At 40.1% G+C, this 18,357-nt stretch overlaps 2 protein-coding genes across 3 annotated transcripts; one reads left to right on the top strand and one right to left on the bottom strand.

Moving 5' to 3' along the window:
• Window positions 1-32: 32 nt before the first annotated feature.
• On the bottom strand, window positions 33-2,285 carry LOC145466623 (uncharacterized). The gene is made up of 4 exons (XM_081450330.1): window positions 2,139-2,285; window positions 1,887-1,910; window positions 1,735-1,777; window positions 33-517 (listed from the first exon to the last, which is right to left on the bottom strand). Exons 1-4 carry the CDS (start codon window positions 2,208-2,210, stop codon window positions 429-431), a joined length of 228 nt encoding a protein of 75 aa, XP_081306456.1. The 5' UTR covers window positions 2,211-2,285; the 3' UTR covers window positions 33-428.
• LOC145466615 (F-box only protein 15-like) lies at window positions 2,273-18,350 on the top strand. Of its 2 annotated transcripts, XM_081450321.1 has the most exons (16): window positions 2,273-2,440; window positions 3,603-3,698; window positions 4,254-4,358; window positions 4,799-4,909; window positions 5,015-5,113; window positions 6,114-6,323; window positions 6,976-7,022; window positions 7,808-7,911; window positions 8,872-8,954; window positions 9,812-9,867; window positions 10,853-10,936; window positions 11,472-11,584; window positions 14,240-14,301; window positions 14,880-14,917; window positions 15,768-15,847; window positions 16,767-18,350. In XM_081450321.1, exons 1-16 carry the CDS (start codon window positions 2,358-2,360, stop codon window positions 16,854-16,856), a joined length of 1,461 nt encoding a protein of 486 aa, XP_081306447.1. In that variant the 5' UTR covers window positions 2,273-2,357; the 3' UTR covers window positions 16,857-18,350. The 2 variants fall into 2 exon arrangements, with proteins under 2 accessions (XP_081306447.1, XP_081306448.1); XM_081450322.1 differs by lacking the exon at window positions 3,603-3,698.
• The last annotated feature ends 7 nt before the right edge of the window (window positions 18,351-18,357 follow it).

Genomic DNA, 18,357 nt, shown 5'->3' with positions numbered 1-18,357 from the left:
AAGCTTATTGACCTGGTAGATATATCACACAATCACAGACAAACAAATTTATTACAAATGCTTGGCTTACCATAAAGCTACATGGGGAATCAAAACAATTGTATCTGTTAACATAATAATTATATCCACTACAATACTAACAATTAAGCCCAGTTCACAGATAGCATTGGTAATGATCTGAATCAAGTCATGCACAATTGGTTAAAAAATACCCTCAGAAAATGAAAAAAAAAATTCAGCAAAAATTGTAATTTAACAGGAATACCTTGAAACATCTCAAAACTCAGTTACATTCACACTTGTAATATGAATTACAGGCACACAGCTTTGAAAGAGTTCTATAAAAGTATCTCTGTCAGTATTTATAGTGCAAATAATCCTATAGTCCTCTGTCTATTCACTGTAACTGTTCTGTCCATCTTCCCTCATCACTTTTCTGGCTCATCCACCCCGGCTTGGTTCATCAGTTCACCAATGTTCTTCTCTAAATCATCAATCCGTGTGCTCATGTCATCAAGTGAACTTGGTCAAGGATTAAAATAAATTTAAATTTACCTGTTATTTTTACCAGCTTCAAAGTATATTAGTGTATCAAACCTATTGTCATCCCTACTAGGAGGACCCAACATAGGTTTGTCGGGATGTAGAACAAGAGTAAAAAATGAAGACAGGATACAGGATGACACGACTTTTAATGGTGGGATGTGGGATGAAAATATTTCGGTGGGAGGTGGGTCCATGCAGGATAGTTTTAAAATCGGCAGCAAGATGCGGGATGAAAAAAGGAAAATTACAGGTTACAGATGTTGACTAGGGCGGGATTGCGGGACTGAGCCAAAAATAGTGGCGGGATGCAGGACTGACAAAACCTATGTTGGACCCCCTTTTGGTCACAACAAAAAATAATGACCTCGAAAAAAAAAATAATTTACCAACATTCAAATCATGTCTAAATGTTCAGGCAGGCTTAAAAATAAAAAAAACAACAACAAGAAAAAATAATAATTTACCAACATTCAAATTATGTCTAAATGATCAGGCAGGCAAAAAAAAAAACCAACAACAGGTACAGGGCAATATTTCAGTGTTATGTGAAGCTTATTGATCTGAATATTGACAGATTGTGTGGTAACTGTTTCCGATCCTCCAAAGAAATCAAACTTACAAAGCTACCTCAAGAAGAAAAGAAGTGATTCAAGAACTGTCATAAAATTGTGAAAACTGGACAGGTAACCGTAAGGTTAATACCATGATTTGTACAAGTAAACTATGTATGCTCTACAACAACAAAAATAATTACATTACAAATGACTGTACAGTCCCATTGTGTCGTTAATTAGCACATTGAGACTATAGTGGTAATTAACTGCTTAGGAATGTAATAATTTGATTCCAAACAAAAATTCCAGAATCACAACAACGCTTTCCGCGTTCTGAAAAGATAACAGCATGTGAGCTACATGCAAGAAGATACAGTGAGTTTTTGAAATAGAGGGCCAGTGGACACACTTGAATCAACAATAAAACCTTCACAACGTATCGCGGAATTAAAACTTATCAAATTGCCAGCATCCCCAATAAATTAGATAGACAAACTGAGACATAAACTTAGCAATAATTTGCTCATAAATTGGATCTGAGCAAAGATAAGTTTGTACAAAGTGAATATGACATCCACTTTCAGCTCTGCTATGCTGTCAGTATAACAGTTTTTACAACGAAGTAAAAGGATATTTCTCGTGATGATCTGGTCCGACATCTGCTGGAACTTGTCTTGCTGTAAATTAGAAATGAAACGCTTTCCAGTTAAAACAAACCAAAGTGAAAGCAAACAAAACAAGTCTAAAGGAAAGAATCTTAATCCAAGTTATGTTTTCATTACCCACCATTTGCTGTAGCAACGTTTGCACCTGTTAGAAAAAAGAAAGGAAGGCAAAACAAAAGAACAACAACACTCATCTTGTCATTTAAATCTAAAGAAAAAGTTGACGCAATAACCTACATAAGCATAAATATCGCCTAAATTTAGAGGCAGAATTGCTATCGGCTAAAATCCCGTTTGTAAGTAAAAGTAGCAACACATAGGGCCCCGGCATAAAGTTACACTATGATTGTACATGTTGAATATCGAATGGTACAAATCCAGTCAAATCTTGTACGCTCTGAGGGTCTCCTTCTTCAATCTTCACCGATTTCTCTGTGTCCGCCATGTTGATGTTCGTCGCTTTGACAAGAGACGCCAAGCGGAAATATTTTCTCGACACCAGTCCTCGCTCGTCAACATTGAAAAACAAACATGGAGGCAGATCTGATTGAATGAGGACTCGACCAAGAAAAGGAAAGGGAAGTATAAAGCTATGTCACAACATCAAAAGCACCTCAGCTCGTATTTGAAATGTAAAAGGTCAGGTTCAACTACTGCAGGCGTTTCGAAAGAAAGGTAAAGGATACATAAGTTTCTCACCTGAACAACCCTCAGCGCTCAGCTACATAATTATATGGATTACGGCATTTTGGGTTCTTAGCTCGCAAAATCTTTTACAAAAAGAAAAAAATGCTTCTTGGAACTAGATAGAGAATCTGATTGTGTTTTATATAGTTCTTTATGCGATGTGATGTAAGCTTTATCTAATATCATGTAATTTTGTTTGCTTGTATAAAGCTAAGATTATAGTTTTCCTCCAAGTCAGTAAGTAAAAAAGTCTGCGTACGAGCCAAGTGGCCCATCAGTCCGGAGCTTATCCCGGTTTCTGTAGCATGAAGCGACTAGGAGTATTTCTACTCCCCCCTGGATGGGATGCTAGTCCATCGCAGGATTACCCCCAGCATTAAGTTCGCCGGTACCCATTTATACACCTGGGTTGAGAGAGGCCCTGTGTGAGTAAAGTGTCTTGCCCAAGAACACAACACAATGTCCCTGGCCAGGGCTCAAACCCGGACCACTCGATCCGGAGACGAGCGCACTAACCATGAGGCCACCGCGCCTCCCACAAGTAAGTACAACTTGGCAATTAAACACCAGTAGCTGTGTTGGGGAGTCATGCAGGAAAGTCATGTCAAACCACTTAGATGTGGTACTTCAACAGTCTTTCAAACAATACATGCTTTAACTAAGCTTATCTTTATTGCCCTGGCCAAACGGAGTCGCAAGTAGACACAAGTTGGAAAATTGGGTCTGCTTGCGATTGCGTTTGGCCAGGCCTTGCATGCACTTGCATTCATTTGACTTGTGATGACTTGCGCTTACTTTGGTTGAGATCAAGTTTGCACACAAGTTAATGCAAGCTGAGTGGCATCCATCCCTTATTATAGCAAGCTATTAGCCAATGAAATACAGGATATGTCTTGTGTGTACTTACAAGGTAACTTGCGAGTCTGTTTGGCCACCCAATGCAAGTCTCTACACAAGTTCAACTTGTGACTTCTTGCAAGTCCATTTGGCCAGGGCATTACCCACTGTGGGAAGGGATAAGGCAAGGAATGGTGGTATTCCCTTACAGGGCAAACAGGAATGTCACATATCAGGAGGGGAGTATTGCCTTTTAATTATACTGTAAATGTGTTTGAAGGTGTTCACTCAATTTTTAACAATTTTGATTAAGAAAAACCCCAGCTGGAGTCCAGCCGTCAACAAAGCTGCTTGGAAAAACCCAAGCCTCAGCTCACTCAAGACCTAAAAGTCTTGATCTAGTTAACAGGTTGGTCAATGTACATTTGTTAGAATGTTGGTTCTCATAATCGAAGGAGTGAATGCATAACTGCCTTACGTCAAATTTTAGGCAGGGTTTTTTTTTCCCGCATGGATATATCTCAATTTTCGCATGTGGGCTTCTTTTTAGTGACAAAATCATTGCCCTGTAATTTTTTGGCTGGTTTGCTCTCCATTTTCGAGAAATAACATGCAAAAACACTCAGTTTTCCTAGCAGTATCTTTTGGAGATCTTTCATTGAATGAGATACAAAAGAAACCTTCTGTTTTCCTGAACAGTGAAATCAGTGAAGTTTCACATTAGTCACAGGTTGTTTGAGCCGATAGAAGTATTATCAATGCTCATATCATAGAGATGTTATGTTATTGTTGCTTGGTTGGCACAAGCGATTTAAGCAGAAACAGGCTGAAAGTGGTTGTATTTTGTTGTGAAACCAGATCAATACGATGTCAGTTGACTTTTTTCCCTGCTACTTCTCCTCAGTCCTCTTTTTTGAAACCAAAGCACCCATTTGTTTGTCTAAATAACATAATTTTTTTTCAGGCTTCCAAATGAAATTCTGTTAACAATATTCAAATGGTTGGGTCCTTCTGAATTGCTAACATGTGCTCAAGTGTGTCACAAATGGTCTGCAGTTTCAAAAGAAAGGTAACTCACTATGTAGTGATTTGCAATAAGCGAACATTGTTATCATTCTTGTGTTAAGTATGTTGTTGGTTTACATATAAGTGCATCACATTCCAATCAATGTCTTTGTAGCAAAAAAGATATGTTAAGTGTCTGATTGGTAATAGACTTGTAACCCTCTCCAACAAGCACCCTCCCTTGAGCTACCAAATGTGAATAATATATTTAGCATTTAGGATGCTAAAATGGTGCATACATTAATTGCATTTATGTATCACCGGCCTCCCCCTGAGGTTAATCAACAGACATGTAGGAATACTGGGGAACTTTGTGCAGTCCTTACATCTGACAGACCTGAGTTTGGAAAATTCAAGACATATTTAGAAATTAGAAAGATTGGCGAAGATGTATTTATAACATTGTAACTACCATTGACTACAACTTTGTATATTCAAATTCAGCTGTCTCTGGCAACGATTTCTTCCTAATTTTCCAAAAGGCGTGAGAGACTCTTTGACTTTCAGTGAAACAAAGGAGGAATGTTTTGACTGGAAACATGAAATGATCAAGAGGTACTTGTGCCTTTCTTAATATTGTCAAGTTTTTGTGCTGAGTGTTACCAGAGAGTCAATTATGCAGATGAATTAAGTTTGATCTTTCTCTGTCAACATTTGCAGGTGTATAGATGGAAGAAATCATGAGATTTTGACTTTGCAGTTAGTGAAGAAACTTTCACCTTACACTGGGTTATCAACAGAAGTGCCACACGCTCTCAGGTATCTATTTTTACTAACTGTAAGTTGAATTTATATATTATACAAGATATTTGTAGCTATGTAACAACTGTGCCACATTTTGCCATAGTCTAGACTATCATAAACTAGAAATGATGTCGTAAAGCATTCAAAACTTAAGTGAAACCACAAGCCTGCAGCTTGTGATTCACTTGAGTGGTTTCACCAGCAACATTTTGGACATTGTGTAGTTGCAGAAGATAGATATCCATACGCACCCAAAAGCTAAAAATGCTTATTAGAAATTCAGATCATGTGTACTAATTGCATCTGCGGTCGAGTGTCGATCAATACCCTTGGTCGACATCTCGATCGGTACTCGATGGACATCCCGATCACTACCTGGTCAACACTTGATTGACACTTGATCAACAGTGTGTTAATAGTCGGCCGAGTGTCAACTGACTCGTGCTTCAATCAAAAATTAGTCAACTGTCGACCGAGATGTTGATGGAGTGTCAATCAAGTGTCAACCGAGGTGTCGATTGAGTGTCGATCAAGGGTATTGATCGGAATCAATCGACACTCAACCATGGATGCTGTTAGTGCACATGATCCAGAAATTGTAAGGGGGAGTGTAAGCCTAAAGTGGAATTTCCAGAAGATTGGGGAGGGGGGAGGTTCAAATCCTCTGTGGGAGATGTATGGATATTTTCTGGAGCAGCACATTTCATGATGTCATTTCTGTGGGTTTTTTATGGTAGCTACATGTACATAGCTAGCATGTTTCGGGCTCTCTTTGTGTTGGCTAGGGTGAACGAAACTTGTGGACAAACAAAAGAATAAAAAGCAATGGACTCCTTATCTTGCCTTAGTGCCCCTCTTTTTCCCTAGTTCACTCTATTCCCCTTCACCTGCTTTTTTAAACCACACATTAACCCGATGGGCTGGAACAGGCATAACATGGAAGTGTGGCATAAATGCCAATAGGTTCCAATACAAATTTTTTCTTACATAAAGCTTTGTATTCACTCATTTACAGACTTGGAGACGTAAGATGGAAACTTTGTGTCACAGATACTTCTGGTAAGAAACACTGGTCTACTGCCGATTGCTTCAATGTCTTTAAATCATCGGTCTGTGTCCGCTGGTATTCCTTACAGCTTCCACCTCTCTCAAGGCTCAAGACACTTCAAGTGTTTGCCTTTGTGCCAATCTTCTTCCACAGAAACTGGACACCACATGAAAATAGGTGAGAATCATGCTCTCTGAAAAGACACGAGCAAATATACTTTCAAAACAAATCAAAAGGAAGACCTCTTTCAGTGTGGGAGTAAAGAGGGTTTTCAAGACCTTTTCCTTGGTTAATTAGAGACCTTGGAAATTAGAGGATATTTTTAGCTAATCTGTAAGGATGGAAAAAATGAAGATTTTGACTGTCTACACTGAGGACCCACCCACGAGGACATGTACAAGTTCAGCCATTGCATGTAAACAGAGGAAACCTACAACTCCACTTTTTACTTTGTAAGCTATAGTAATAGAATGTGTGTGGGTAGTGTCCAAGGCATCATATTTTAAAACTTGGACAGAGCACAGAATGATCCACAAAACTATATTACCTCCATATGATGTAAATTGGTTTATAAAGGTTGGATACCAATATTTCTTTCTTTCAAATGAAAGAAAAAGAAGAAAGAACTTTTAGTACCGTCATAGTAAACAGGAGTACAGATGACCAAAAATTTAGTACTATTAATAATGCTCAATGAATCAGCTGGTTTACGGTATTTTAATAACATACGTTTCATGCACTCAGATTAGTGCGAGTATTTGACCCAAGATTGCTTTCTGTATCTCTGTTTTGCCTTGACTTGAGTATGGTTCGTGTGTCTGTTTCACAGTGCTACCACAAGATCACTTATCCTTCACCAGGATCTTCGCTCAGGAGGTGAGCTGAATTAATTACTTGTGAAATGCGCCATGTCAAGGAAAAGGCTGCCCGTTTTAGCAGGAAATTTTGCGCGCAAGTTTCTTGACACAACTAAACAAAATCACGAAAAATCAAAACATATCAACTTCTGTGAGATTTTGATTGATTACTAAACGTATATTAAGCAAACTTGTAGTTAGAACAAAGCTGAAATTAAACCTATTTACATTTTACCAAATGCACGGAAGAATGAGCCAATCAGAATTCAAAGCCAAAAAAGCCGTGCAATCCATGCAACCTACAAAAGAGCGGGACAATATGCGCAAGCCAAGTTATTTTTGTTTTTTTCCAGCATAATCTCTCTGATTGGCTGGGGCATGTTGTACAATATTTCTCCTAAGAGCTCAGGAAATGCTGAAACAAGACCAAAACATAGACTGGGAAATGAAAACTGTCCGGTCGCCGTATGGCGGTCTGATATCCATTTTATACCATGCCATAGTAAATACAGGCAATCAGAATACAGGAAAGTCGTTGCATATTCGGCGGTATTGCATCCAACTTTCCCATCATGCGCCGCACGGATGTCGCATTGATTGTGTTGGTCACTGTATCTTCTATGGCATGGTATAACATAGTTATACAACGCTCTCCCGTGGTATACCATGAAATATCCTACTTGTCATTACACACTCGCCTAATTGCTCGTGTGTATACCAAGAAAATACAGGTGACTCGTGCGATATTCCATGGTAGACCAAAAGAGAGCACTGCATAACTAGTACTTATTTCATTCCTTACAGGTGTTGTACTGTCACAAGACAAAGCTGTCAGTGCAAGTGACATGATCACAGCGCATATCTTATGTCAGTGTATTTTAGCAGCGTGCTGGACTGCTTCTTGGAAGGTAGGTGCTTGTTTGTTAAGAATACAAAAGCAAAAACCGACACAACGTAGGATGATTTTTTGAAGGTGTACTATATTTCGGCTGGCCAAACCAGCCTTCCTCAGGTACAATGAAAATTTTACATTGGGACGTGTTGTCAGACTATCAACATATTAATTGTTTCCATTTGTTTTCTTTTATTATGTTCTTTTATCATGTTATTTTATTTTACCGTATGCTTATCTTTAATTTACACTGTCAATTACTTTTACGTATTTCCGGTATTACGTAAATATCGGCTACATAAAAACACGTCCCAATGTAAAATTTTCATTGTACCTGAAGAAGGCTGGTTTGGCCAGCCGAAATATAGTACACCTTCAAAAAATCATCCTACGTTGTGTCGGTTTTTGCTTTTGTATTCTTCATTTTATATGTAAAGCCGATTAGATCACTATTGATCCAACGTATACCAGCAGGATCATCGTTCCCGGTTGCTTGCTTAAACATTTTATAGACTTGTTTGTTAGTCATTTCTCTCTCATTACCTTATCGCCCTTAACCCATCTCACCCACGGGGGACATGGATCAGTGCAGTGTCGCTCTTTTGGCCTCGCATCAAGTCATTCAGATCTTAGACGTGTCTTTATTAGACTTACTTGGCTTTTACTTGTATTCACTGTTGTATTTCACGGAGTAATGGGTTCCTCAGCTGGAGATAAAATTATTGTAACTTTCCCATTCAAATTAGGCTGCGTAGCTTGGTGGTTTAAGCAATTTTTGAAGCAATTTGGGCGCGCGTGCACAAAGTAGCGAAGCCGCGAGGATTGTCTCTCTTCCTAGCTCCTCGCGCCTTCGCCGCTCGTTTTCGCAGCTTCGCCGCTTTCTTAGTGCGCTTAAATTGCTTAAACCGCCAAGCTACGCAGGCCACATTCAAATCAGAGACAAGCTAGGTAATGACGTTTTCTTGTCACGTGACAGGAAGGTGGTGAGCTTGCGTTTATTACACTCTGCCTTCATCATCACAACTTAACAAGAAGAATTCTCTTTGGATCACGTGACAGGTTTGGTAATTCTAGTTCACAATAAACCATGCTCGTATTCTCGGTAGTGGACTGGAACTAGCTTGAAACTGAGGCTAATGAGGGAGTGTCTTCAAATGCAAATGACATTCATCTCCAGTCTTTTTAATAATAAATATTCCTCCACATGAGCCTCCATTGCAAGCTAGTTCCAGTCAAATACCGAGAATACGAATATGGCGTATTTAATTACCGTTATTTGTATTACCGCTGTTTCTTCGTCTTTGTGGAAAGGGAGAAATTTGATGCAATTGAAGCGTGTTTCGACACGCTGAGATGAGAAACACTGTGTGACACTTGTCTCCGCTCCCAGGACGACTAGCATGCTGGACTCCGGATTGCAAGGTCCTGGTTCGAGCCCTGGCTGATGTCATTATGTTGCATTCCCGGACAAGACAAATATCTTCGACAGTGCCGTTCTCCATCGAGGAGTAAAGATAGGACTAAGGTACAAATGTACCAGCGATGACAGCAATGCTCCTAGTCGCCTCATCAGTTACAAAACTTTGAGTCAAAATGCGAGCTGTGATAGCTAATCCATCTCATTAGACCATGATCTGCATGGTCCTTGTCCGTCTCTAATCTTGGAAGGCAGATCTTTCCTGAGCTGTAACTCAGTCGGTTGCCGTTTGTGTTATCTTCAATCTCTGCCCTAGAGATTAATAAGACAAGGATACTTTTAGAACTCGTCTGCAGAAGTTCAGTGGTTAGAACATTCGTGCAGTGTGCGGAAGGTCAAAGAACAGCTCCCAGTGGTGATTGAGAATGTTTTCTTTGGCCCGTGCTCGTGGCAAACTGAATACAAGTTACTTACAAAGAACTCTTTCTTTTCCTTTCAGAGCGTTTGTCCCACCTGCCCATAAGCCTGTTCCAGATGATATAGACCCACAGTATGGTAAGTATACATAGTTGTAAGGTTTCACATCAAAGTACGCAAAATGTTCAAAAGATTGTTCAAAATGTTGTCGTTTACAGTGGTCAATGCGCTTAGCTACTTCACAGGCATGCCACTTGAACTGGAAGAAACAAATATATCAACTAAACATAACAGGCTTAAAATCCTAACTGGTGGGAGGCAGACCTATTGGCTGTTTACAAGCGTGACCAAGGAGTTGAAGGGTCTACCGAGAAACAACTCCCGCTAAGTAGTCAGAGCGGGACTTGACCCCACGACCTCCAGATTTCAAGTTCGGCGACCCAACCACTCGGCCACGCTGCCTCCTTAAAGTCTTCCAGAATCTTTCCAGAATTGATTCAAACACCATTCTGTCATCAAGGCTGCTGTTCTAGGGAAATCAGTCGTCATTAAGAGAAGATGAAGAGTAAGAAAGGTAATCTTCCATATACAGTGGAACCCCGCCTTACGGCCACCCCGTTAATACAGCCATCTTGTTATTACGGCCACCTTATTCTGGCCCGAAAAAAACTCAGTCAGTCATTTTCTTATTTCAAGAACCCCTTTAATACTACCACCCCGTTAATACGGCCAGAGTTTTGTGGCCCGTTGGTGACTGGATTAACAGGGTTCCACTGTAGTCCTTATTCCCAAAGTATTCCCTCCCAAGGTATTTTTAGACATGGTACCCAGTTCTTTCGTGAATTATGTCTCCTTGCGCGTTGGGTAGATGTTTTCGTGGAGGATGAAAATTCGTTTATAGCTGCACGAGCTGTCCACGTGAGCACTAAAATTCGGCGTCACAGGATTGGCTATTTATAGACCCTTCCGGGATTTCCAAAACCTGGAGTGATCTAGAAATAACTTGACAGGGATTACCTTGTGAGTGAGGTTTGTATGGAAGATGAACTCTCTTACTCCTCATGCTCTCCTGTATGAATACAAACTTTTATATTGAGTTGCTCTATATGTTCCCTGTTTGTAGGACTTCATGGATATAGAGTCATGATAGAATTAAGGAATCATAAAGTGACTCTATGGGAACGACAATACAGAGAACTCTACCAACGTACGTAAATATAGCAGGAAGGTAACAGAACTTTGTAAGGAAGCCTTGACTTAAATTGCGAATTGCAAACCCTTGAATTTCCAGCAGGGTATCACTGAAAATCAGACCCGCTGAGTTAGTTCTCCAGAAGTCTTAACTTTGTGCAGTTTGTAAACTGAAGAAACTGTCGTCTGTCAGTTCAGCCCTCTGTTTGTTTGGTTGGGTTGTGTTTGGGCGTTCGTTCGCTTTGGGTTCGTTTGACTGTTAATTTCTCGGTCGTTCATTCAGTCTGGGTCATCTGTCTCGTATTCATACTCGTATAAAGTTCCAGAATGTATTAAAACCTAGCGAGTGTCGAAGTTCCTTTGTTTTAATATCGGAAAATGTACAGCGATGGAAGTTTTTCCTTCGCCTTTTTAACAGATTAGAAACAAATGATCGAGAAAAAACAGCTGCAGATGAACAACTATTTTTTTGTTAATTAGTGGACCTGGACTTTAATTAACAGCAGAAGACTCCAAAATGACTCACATGCTTTTTTTCCCTCTGTGTATAGAGTATGTGACGGGGTCTTACGTCTGTCTTGGAGAGCGTGGTCACGCTCACGGCTCGTTTGAGAAACGGCTTTCTCTTCCGTGGAAAACAGAACTCTTCAAAAACATCTTACCAGTGAGTCCTAACGAATCTAATAAATCGTGGTTTTATTGGTCCAGACCATAACTCACAATTATTCCACGAGCGCGCGTTTGATACGAGATGGTAGATAGCCAACAAGGCGCGTAACACCTAGTTGGCTCTAATCATCTTGTATCCAAAAAGCGCGAGTGGAATAATTTTTTTATTGAAAACGCCCCCAAAATATTCAAAACGACCCCCGAAAAATTACACGTACGCTTAACATATTTTGTAGAGCATGGTACAATGGCTCATATATCATGATGGCTAAGCCAATGAAAGCTCTTGAATTGCATTATCCAATGATCGAGTTATTAATAACATGTGAAAGTGTATGCCTGTATTTATTACATGATAGGTACCGTGCGAAGGCATACTGAGCATATAGAACGCATACTCAGCATATACAAGGCGTTCTGAGCGTATAGAAGGCATACTGAGCATATAGAAGGCATACTGAGCATTTAGAAGGAATACTCAGCATATAGAAGGCATACTGAGCATATAGAAGGAATACTGAGCATATAGAAGGCATACTGAGCATATACAAGGAATACTGAGCGTATAGAAGGCGTTCTGAGCATATAGAAGGAATACTGAGCATATAGAAGGAATACTGAGCATATAGAAGGAATACTAAGCATATAGAAGGCATACTGAGCATATAGAAGGAATACTGAGCATATAGAACACGTTCTGAGCATATAGAAGGAATACTGAGCATATAGAACACGTTCTGAGCATATAGAAGGAATACTGAGCATATAGAAGGCATACTGAGCATATAGAAGGCATACTGAGCATATAGAACACGTTCTGAGCATATAGAAGGAATACTGAGCATATAGAAGGCATACGGAGCATATAGAAGGCATACGGAGCATATAGAAGGCATACTGAGCATATAGAAGGCGTTCTGAGCGTATAGAAGGCCTACTGAGCATATAGAAGGAATACTGAGCATATAGAAGGAATACTGAGCATATAGAAGGAATACTGAGCATATAGAAGGCATACTGAGCATATAGAAGGCGTACTGAGCATATAGAAGGCGTTCTGAGCGTATAGAAGGCATACTGAGCATATAGAACACGTTCTGAGCATATAGAAGGAATACTGAGCATATAGAAGGAATACTGAGCATATAGAAGGAATACTGAGCATATAGAAGGCATTCTGAGCATGTAGAAGGAATACTCAGCATATAGAAGGCATACTGAGCATATAGAACACGTTCCGAGCATATAGAAGGAATACTGAGCAAATAGAAGGAATACTGAGCATGTAGAAGGCATACTGAGCATATAGAAGGAATACTGAGCATATAGAAGGCGTTCTGAGCGTATAGAAGGCCTACTGAGCATATAGAAGGAATACTGATCATATAGAAGGAATACTGAGCATATAGAAGGAATACTGAGCATATAGAAGGAATACTGAGCATATAGAAGGAATACTGATCATATAGAAGGAATACTGAGCATATAGAAGGAATACTGAGCAAATAGAAGGAATACTGAGCATGTAGAAGGCATACTGAGCATATAGAAGGAATACTGAGCATATAGAAGGCGTTCTGAGCGTATAGAAGGCCTACTGAGCATATAGAAGGAATACTGATCATATAGAAGGAATACTGAGCATATAGAAGGAATACTGAGCATATAGAAGGAATACTGAGCATGTAGAAGGCATACTGAGCATATAGAAGGAATACTGAGCATATAGAAGTAATACTGAGCATATAGAAGGCATACTGAGCATGTAGAAGGAATACTGAGCATATAGAAGGCATACTGAGCATATAGAAGGCATACTGAGCATATAGAAGGCGTTCTGAGCGTCTAGAAGGCCTACTGAACATATAGAAGGAATACTGAGCATATAGAAGGAATACTGAGCATATAGAAGGCATACTGAGCATGTAGAAGGAATACTGAGCATATAGAAGGCATACTGAGCATATAGAAGGCATACTGAGCATATAGAAGTAATACTGAGCATATAGAAGGCGTTCTGAACATATAGAAGGCATACTGAGCATATAGAAGGAATACTGAGCATATCGAAGGCATACTGAGCATATAGAAGGCATACTGAGCATATAGAAGGAATACTGAGCATATAGAAGGCATACTGAGCATATAGAAGGCATACTGAGCATATAGAAGGCGTTCTGAGCGTCTAGAAGGCCTACTGAACATATAGAAGGAATACTGAGCATATAGAAGGAATACTGAGCATATAGAAGGCATACTGAGCATATAGAAGGAATACTGAGCATATAGAAGGCATACTGAGCATATAGAAGGCATACTGAGCATATAGAAGTAATACTGAGCATATAGAAGGCGTTCTGAACATATAGAAGGCATACTGAGCATATAGAAGGAATACTGAGCATATCGAAGGCATACTGAGCATATAGAAGGCATACTGAGCATATAGAAGGAATACTGAGCATATAGAAGGCATACTGAGCATATAGAAGGAATACTGAGCATATAGAAGGAATACTGAGCATATAGAAGGCATTCTGAGCATGTAGAAGGAATACTGAGCATATAGAAGGCGTTCTGAGCATATAGAAGGCGTACTGAGCGTATAGAACCTCGTGTTTATGACAATACTTGTTTCTTGTATGTGTAGGACATGTGTTTCTTGGATGTGACTGTTTTACATGGACGGAAAGGTCCTTTCTGGTGTTTAAGGTAAGCCGATACTTGGTCTCAGCTTGTAGTGATGCACTGATCGTATCCTCGGAAAGAGACAGGTTGCAGCGTTTATCGGTCTTTGAAAAGGAAAACACCAGTCGCGCGAGTCAAACGCAAGTTGTGCAAGCCAAACGTTAGTCGCCTGAGTCAAATGTAAATCGTGCGAGCCGCGAGTCAGTCGCTCGAATCAAACGCAAATCTTGCGAGTTAAAAGCCAGTCGCGCGAATCACACGAGAATCTCAAACGCAAAGGGCGCAGTCAACCGCTAGTCGCGCGAGTCAAACGCAAATCATTCAATTCAAAACCATTCGCGCGTGTCAAACGCGAAATACGCCATTCCAAAGGCAGTCGCGCGTGTCAAACGCAAATGGTGCAAGTCAAAAGCCATTCGCGCGTGTCGAAGAGAAAATCCACCAGTGAGATTACTAGGCACACGCCAGAGGCGGGACTAGCGTGTTACCTAGCGTGGCTTACGTTCTGCTCCACCTTTAACTGCGGACGCTGCCAAAATGCCTGTCATATAGTTTTACGCAGCAGGATGTTGACGCCATTATTTTTTGCTGTTGTTCTTTAGTTCACCTGTGAAAGTTTTGAAGAACAATTCCCCAGATGGTAAGTCTCTAACTTTGAGTGAGAAGTAAATTGAGAAATCGAATCAGATACTGACTAATAAGTTACCCTAATCCACGTGCGATCGTCTGTCCTGTTATTGATTATGAATTTCGTCATAACATTGTCAAAGTAGCTCTGGCGATAGCCGAGTGGATCCGTAGACTACTTTTGCAATGTTATGACGAAATTCATTGTAAATAACAGGACAGACGCATTAAAACCTGACGTCAGTTTGTTTTTTACGATAACAAATTGTCCGCTCTCTCTCGTTGACGCGTCGCATAAATTATAAATTCATGTGTCTGGCCGCTTATTGACAATGAAAATTAGCCAATGAGCTCGCGAGAATTTCTGTAGTAAAAAATGTCATCGTGTAGTGAGGTAGAGATGATTGAGTATCATGTATTTTCGGGGCGGTAAATACATGTACAAGCAAAGCAGTAAGTAAGCAAAGTTTACATTTAAGTCTAATTGCCCATCAAGCCGTAAAAAATTTCCGTAATTTTGAACGACTGGTTTAGCAGTATTTCTAGTCTCCTTGGATGAGAAGCTAGTCCATCGCAAGGTTCCTCCAATCACAATAACCCCAGCCTCAGAGCTCTAACTAGGACCACTCGATCAGGAGTCCAGCGTCCCCAGCTCCTTTTCTGGATAGTCTGCTGGGTAATAGCATGAGCTTTTGTAGTATTAGACATGGCCTAGATGATCGAATTGTACCTTATAGTTGTAATGTATCGATAGTTTGTTCTTCGTTGAATGTGTTCACAGTGTCCTAGAGTGAAACTGCAGCCGACAATGCCTCTGGAAACAAAACAGTAGACTTCTCATATCATTTCTGTTTCATCCTCAGGTGATTTTTCTTCTGAGGGCGAGAAACTGTTTATCGAATATAGTGATGAACGTGGAACTATAAGACTGGACTTTCTATGGGTGAGTTTTAACAAAACGATATAAATGATATAGCAGCACTCCTAACTCATTTCGTAAGCAAACCTTTTACGCGACGACTTGCAAACACCATGTCGAAAGCAAGTTAAGACTGGTGCGAATGAACGGAGGTGGGACGGAAACTGGAGAGAGGCCTTTCTCCGGTCCCTCAGCCGACGAGCCAGCCAAGATTCGCTCGACCAAAATAGTGTTCATCTTAATCAAGCAAATTCTTATCCGGTTGACAATTTTTTTCTCCGCTTTCAATCCGTCAGTCTGAAGGTCAAATTATGAAGTCTCCTCACGATTTTATTGTCAGTTGTAAGAGCTGGTTTCTACTTATACCCATTCGTACCTTTTTGGTACGCTTTGGCGGCATATCAGGCGAATTTGGTCGAGCCATGGTTCGACTTTTCGAAGTAGTCGAGCCAAAATTACTCATGGCGAGATTAGAGAAGCCGGCTATGTCTCCCAAGCGTACCAAGAAGGTATGATTAGTTATTTACCATACCCAATTACGGCCAAAGGACCACGTCCTTGACCTGATTCAAGAGAGGATGAAGTTACTTCATCCTCTCTTGCCTGATATGGCTATTTTATCATGATATCGCAGGATATCAGGACAGTTGACAGGGCTTCTGATTGGCTAATTGGGGTACCGTATCAAGATAGTATCTTACGAGTGATTTATTTATTTATTTGTTTATTTATTTATTTATTTATTTATTTATTTATTTATTTATAGTATCTTACGAGTGATTTATTTATTTATTTATTTATTCTTTCAATTCTCTTCACTGATCTCTTTGGCCATGCGTTAATGTTGTAAGGACAAAAAAGATGTGGATGACGTCTGGAAAATTAAATAGTAAACTAAAGCCGTGATTTTTGATTTTTTTTCTTTTTTCTTTTTTTTTTTCAGATCGAGGATGAAGAACAAACGCTTGTTACCAGTGTAGAGCTTCGAGTATTGAAGTCTTTTGTGAACTCGTGGTTTAGTACAGCATACTAAATAATGTGATGTCAGCCGCGGCCGCTCAGTCAACTCCAGTCTCCCCTCGTAACTAACTTTGGAATGGAAAGTTTGTTGACCGAGTGGCCTAGGGCGAGCGTGGTTCTTAAAATGAGTAGCGTTTTTCGGCGCCAACATGTTCTCGAGAAGACTAAAATAGACCACCACAGAACTGGTTTTAGAAATAAAACAGAAAGGATTGACAACAGTACACTCATTTTTATGAGAATACACAATAAAAAATACAGTGAAGCTTACAAAGTTTTAAGTCATAATGGCCTTTTTTTACGAGGCAAACCGTGTCGGACTTGGTGTAATGCGGAATTAGGGAGCTTAAGCAATGACGACGGCTACGCTGAAGACGACGCCTAGTAAAAACTGAATTTATGTTTTACCTTCAAAGTTCGCACTCGCTTAGATCAGTTCAGTACGCCTATTGCTCTAAAACTATGCTCGGGTTCATTATGTTGTATGACAGCGTTCAATTCTTAATGGAAATACGAAAAATTAGCCGCCGTCGTTGGCGTTCCCCAGACTTCGCAGAACTTGGCCATTTCACGTTGTTGTTTTGCAGAGGACGGCTAAGAAGTATACAAGGATTTATAACTCTCGTGCACAGCCATTGTTGTGCTCATTATACCTTTTGTTTGGTGACGTTCTCGTTGCTTAAACCGTCGTGGTTTGAAGGCCGATACTTAAAACTAAATACCAAGTCAGGATTCGAGCTTGGTCTCGAGCCAGGACTCGGGAAAACCAGGATAGACATTTCGTGGCGTTTTATATAAAAGTAACAATGACCGAGACCAGGTTATCCCCGGTTTGCTTGCGGTTGTTTGCTTGTGGTTATTTTCATCCCGGTTTGCGTGCGGTTAGATTTCATTTTGTGGTTTGGGCGGCAAGTAGCAAAAAAATAACAAAAATTAACAAAAATTGAAGAAGTCCTGGCTCGATTCCCGGCTCGAGTCCCTGCTCGAATCGTGGCTTGATCCCTGGCACTGATATTAGTTTTTCTTCGTGGTTTGCATAAGCTCCCTGCAAGATAACCTTCTCTGCTTGTTTGTTTACTTATTCTTTTATTTGATCATTTATTTACGAGAGCGCTATCATGAGCTCATTAGCATTAATTTGCGGTAACTTCATTTCTTTTTTTTAGATTCAGATATCATTCCCAGCCGGCAAAAAGGGCAATTAGGCAGTATCGCGACGCTTTTCATTCGATGTGTTGTGGCAGAATTGATAGCTACTCCGTGCCGAAGTTACTGTCGAGATATTGTAACTCCTTTCGTAAATTCTAAAAAACGTCTTCATGAAATGTAATACCTGTAGAGATAACTGTAGTTCAGGTTGATGCATTTTGTAATAAGCACCTACCACAAAAAGTAATTAAACACGCTGTCGCAATATTGATTTGTAGTCATGTACAGTCCAAGCTGCCCTCATCCAATGTAACGCTGAACAAAACGATCGAGGGCTCAGTTTAACCTTATTTTTTGAGGTTCGG

The sequence above is a fragment of the Orbicella franksi genome, chromosome 13 (genome assembly GCF_964199315.1).
Source record: "Orbicella franksi chromosome 13, jaOrbFran1.1, whole genome shotgun sequence".
NCBI lineage: Eukaryota > Metazoa > Cnidaria > Anthozoa > Scleractinia > Merulinidae > Orbicella > Orbicella franksi.
Note: the sequence above shows the minus strand (reverse complement) of the source record. Positions and strands in the feature narration are given on the sequence as shown.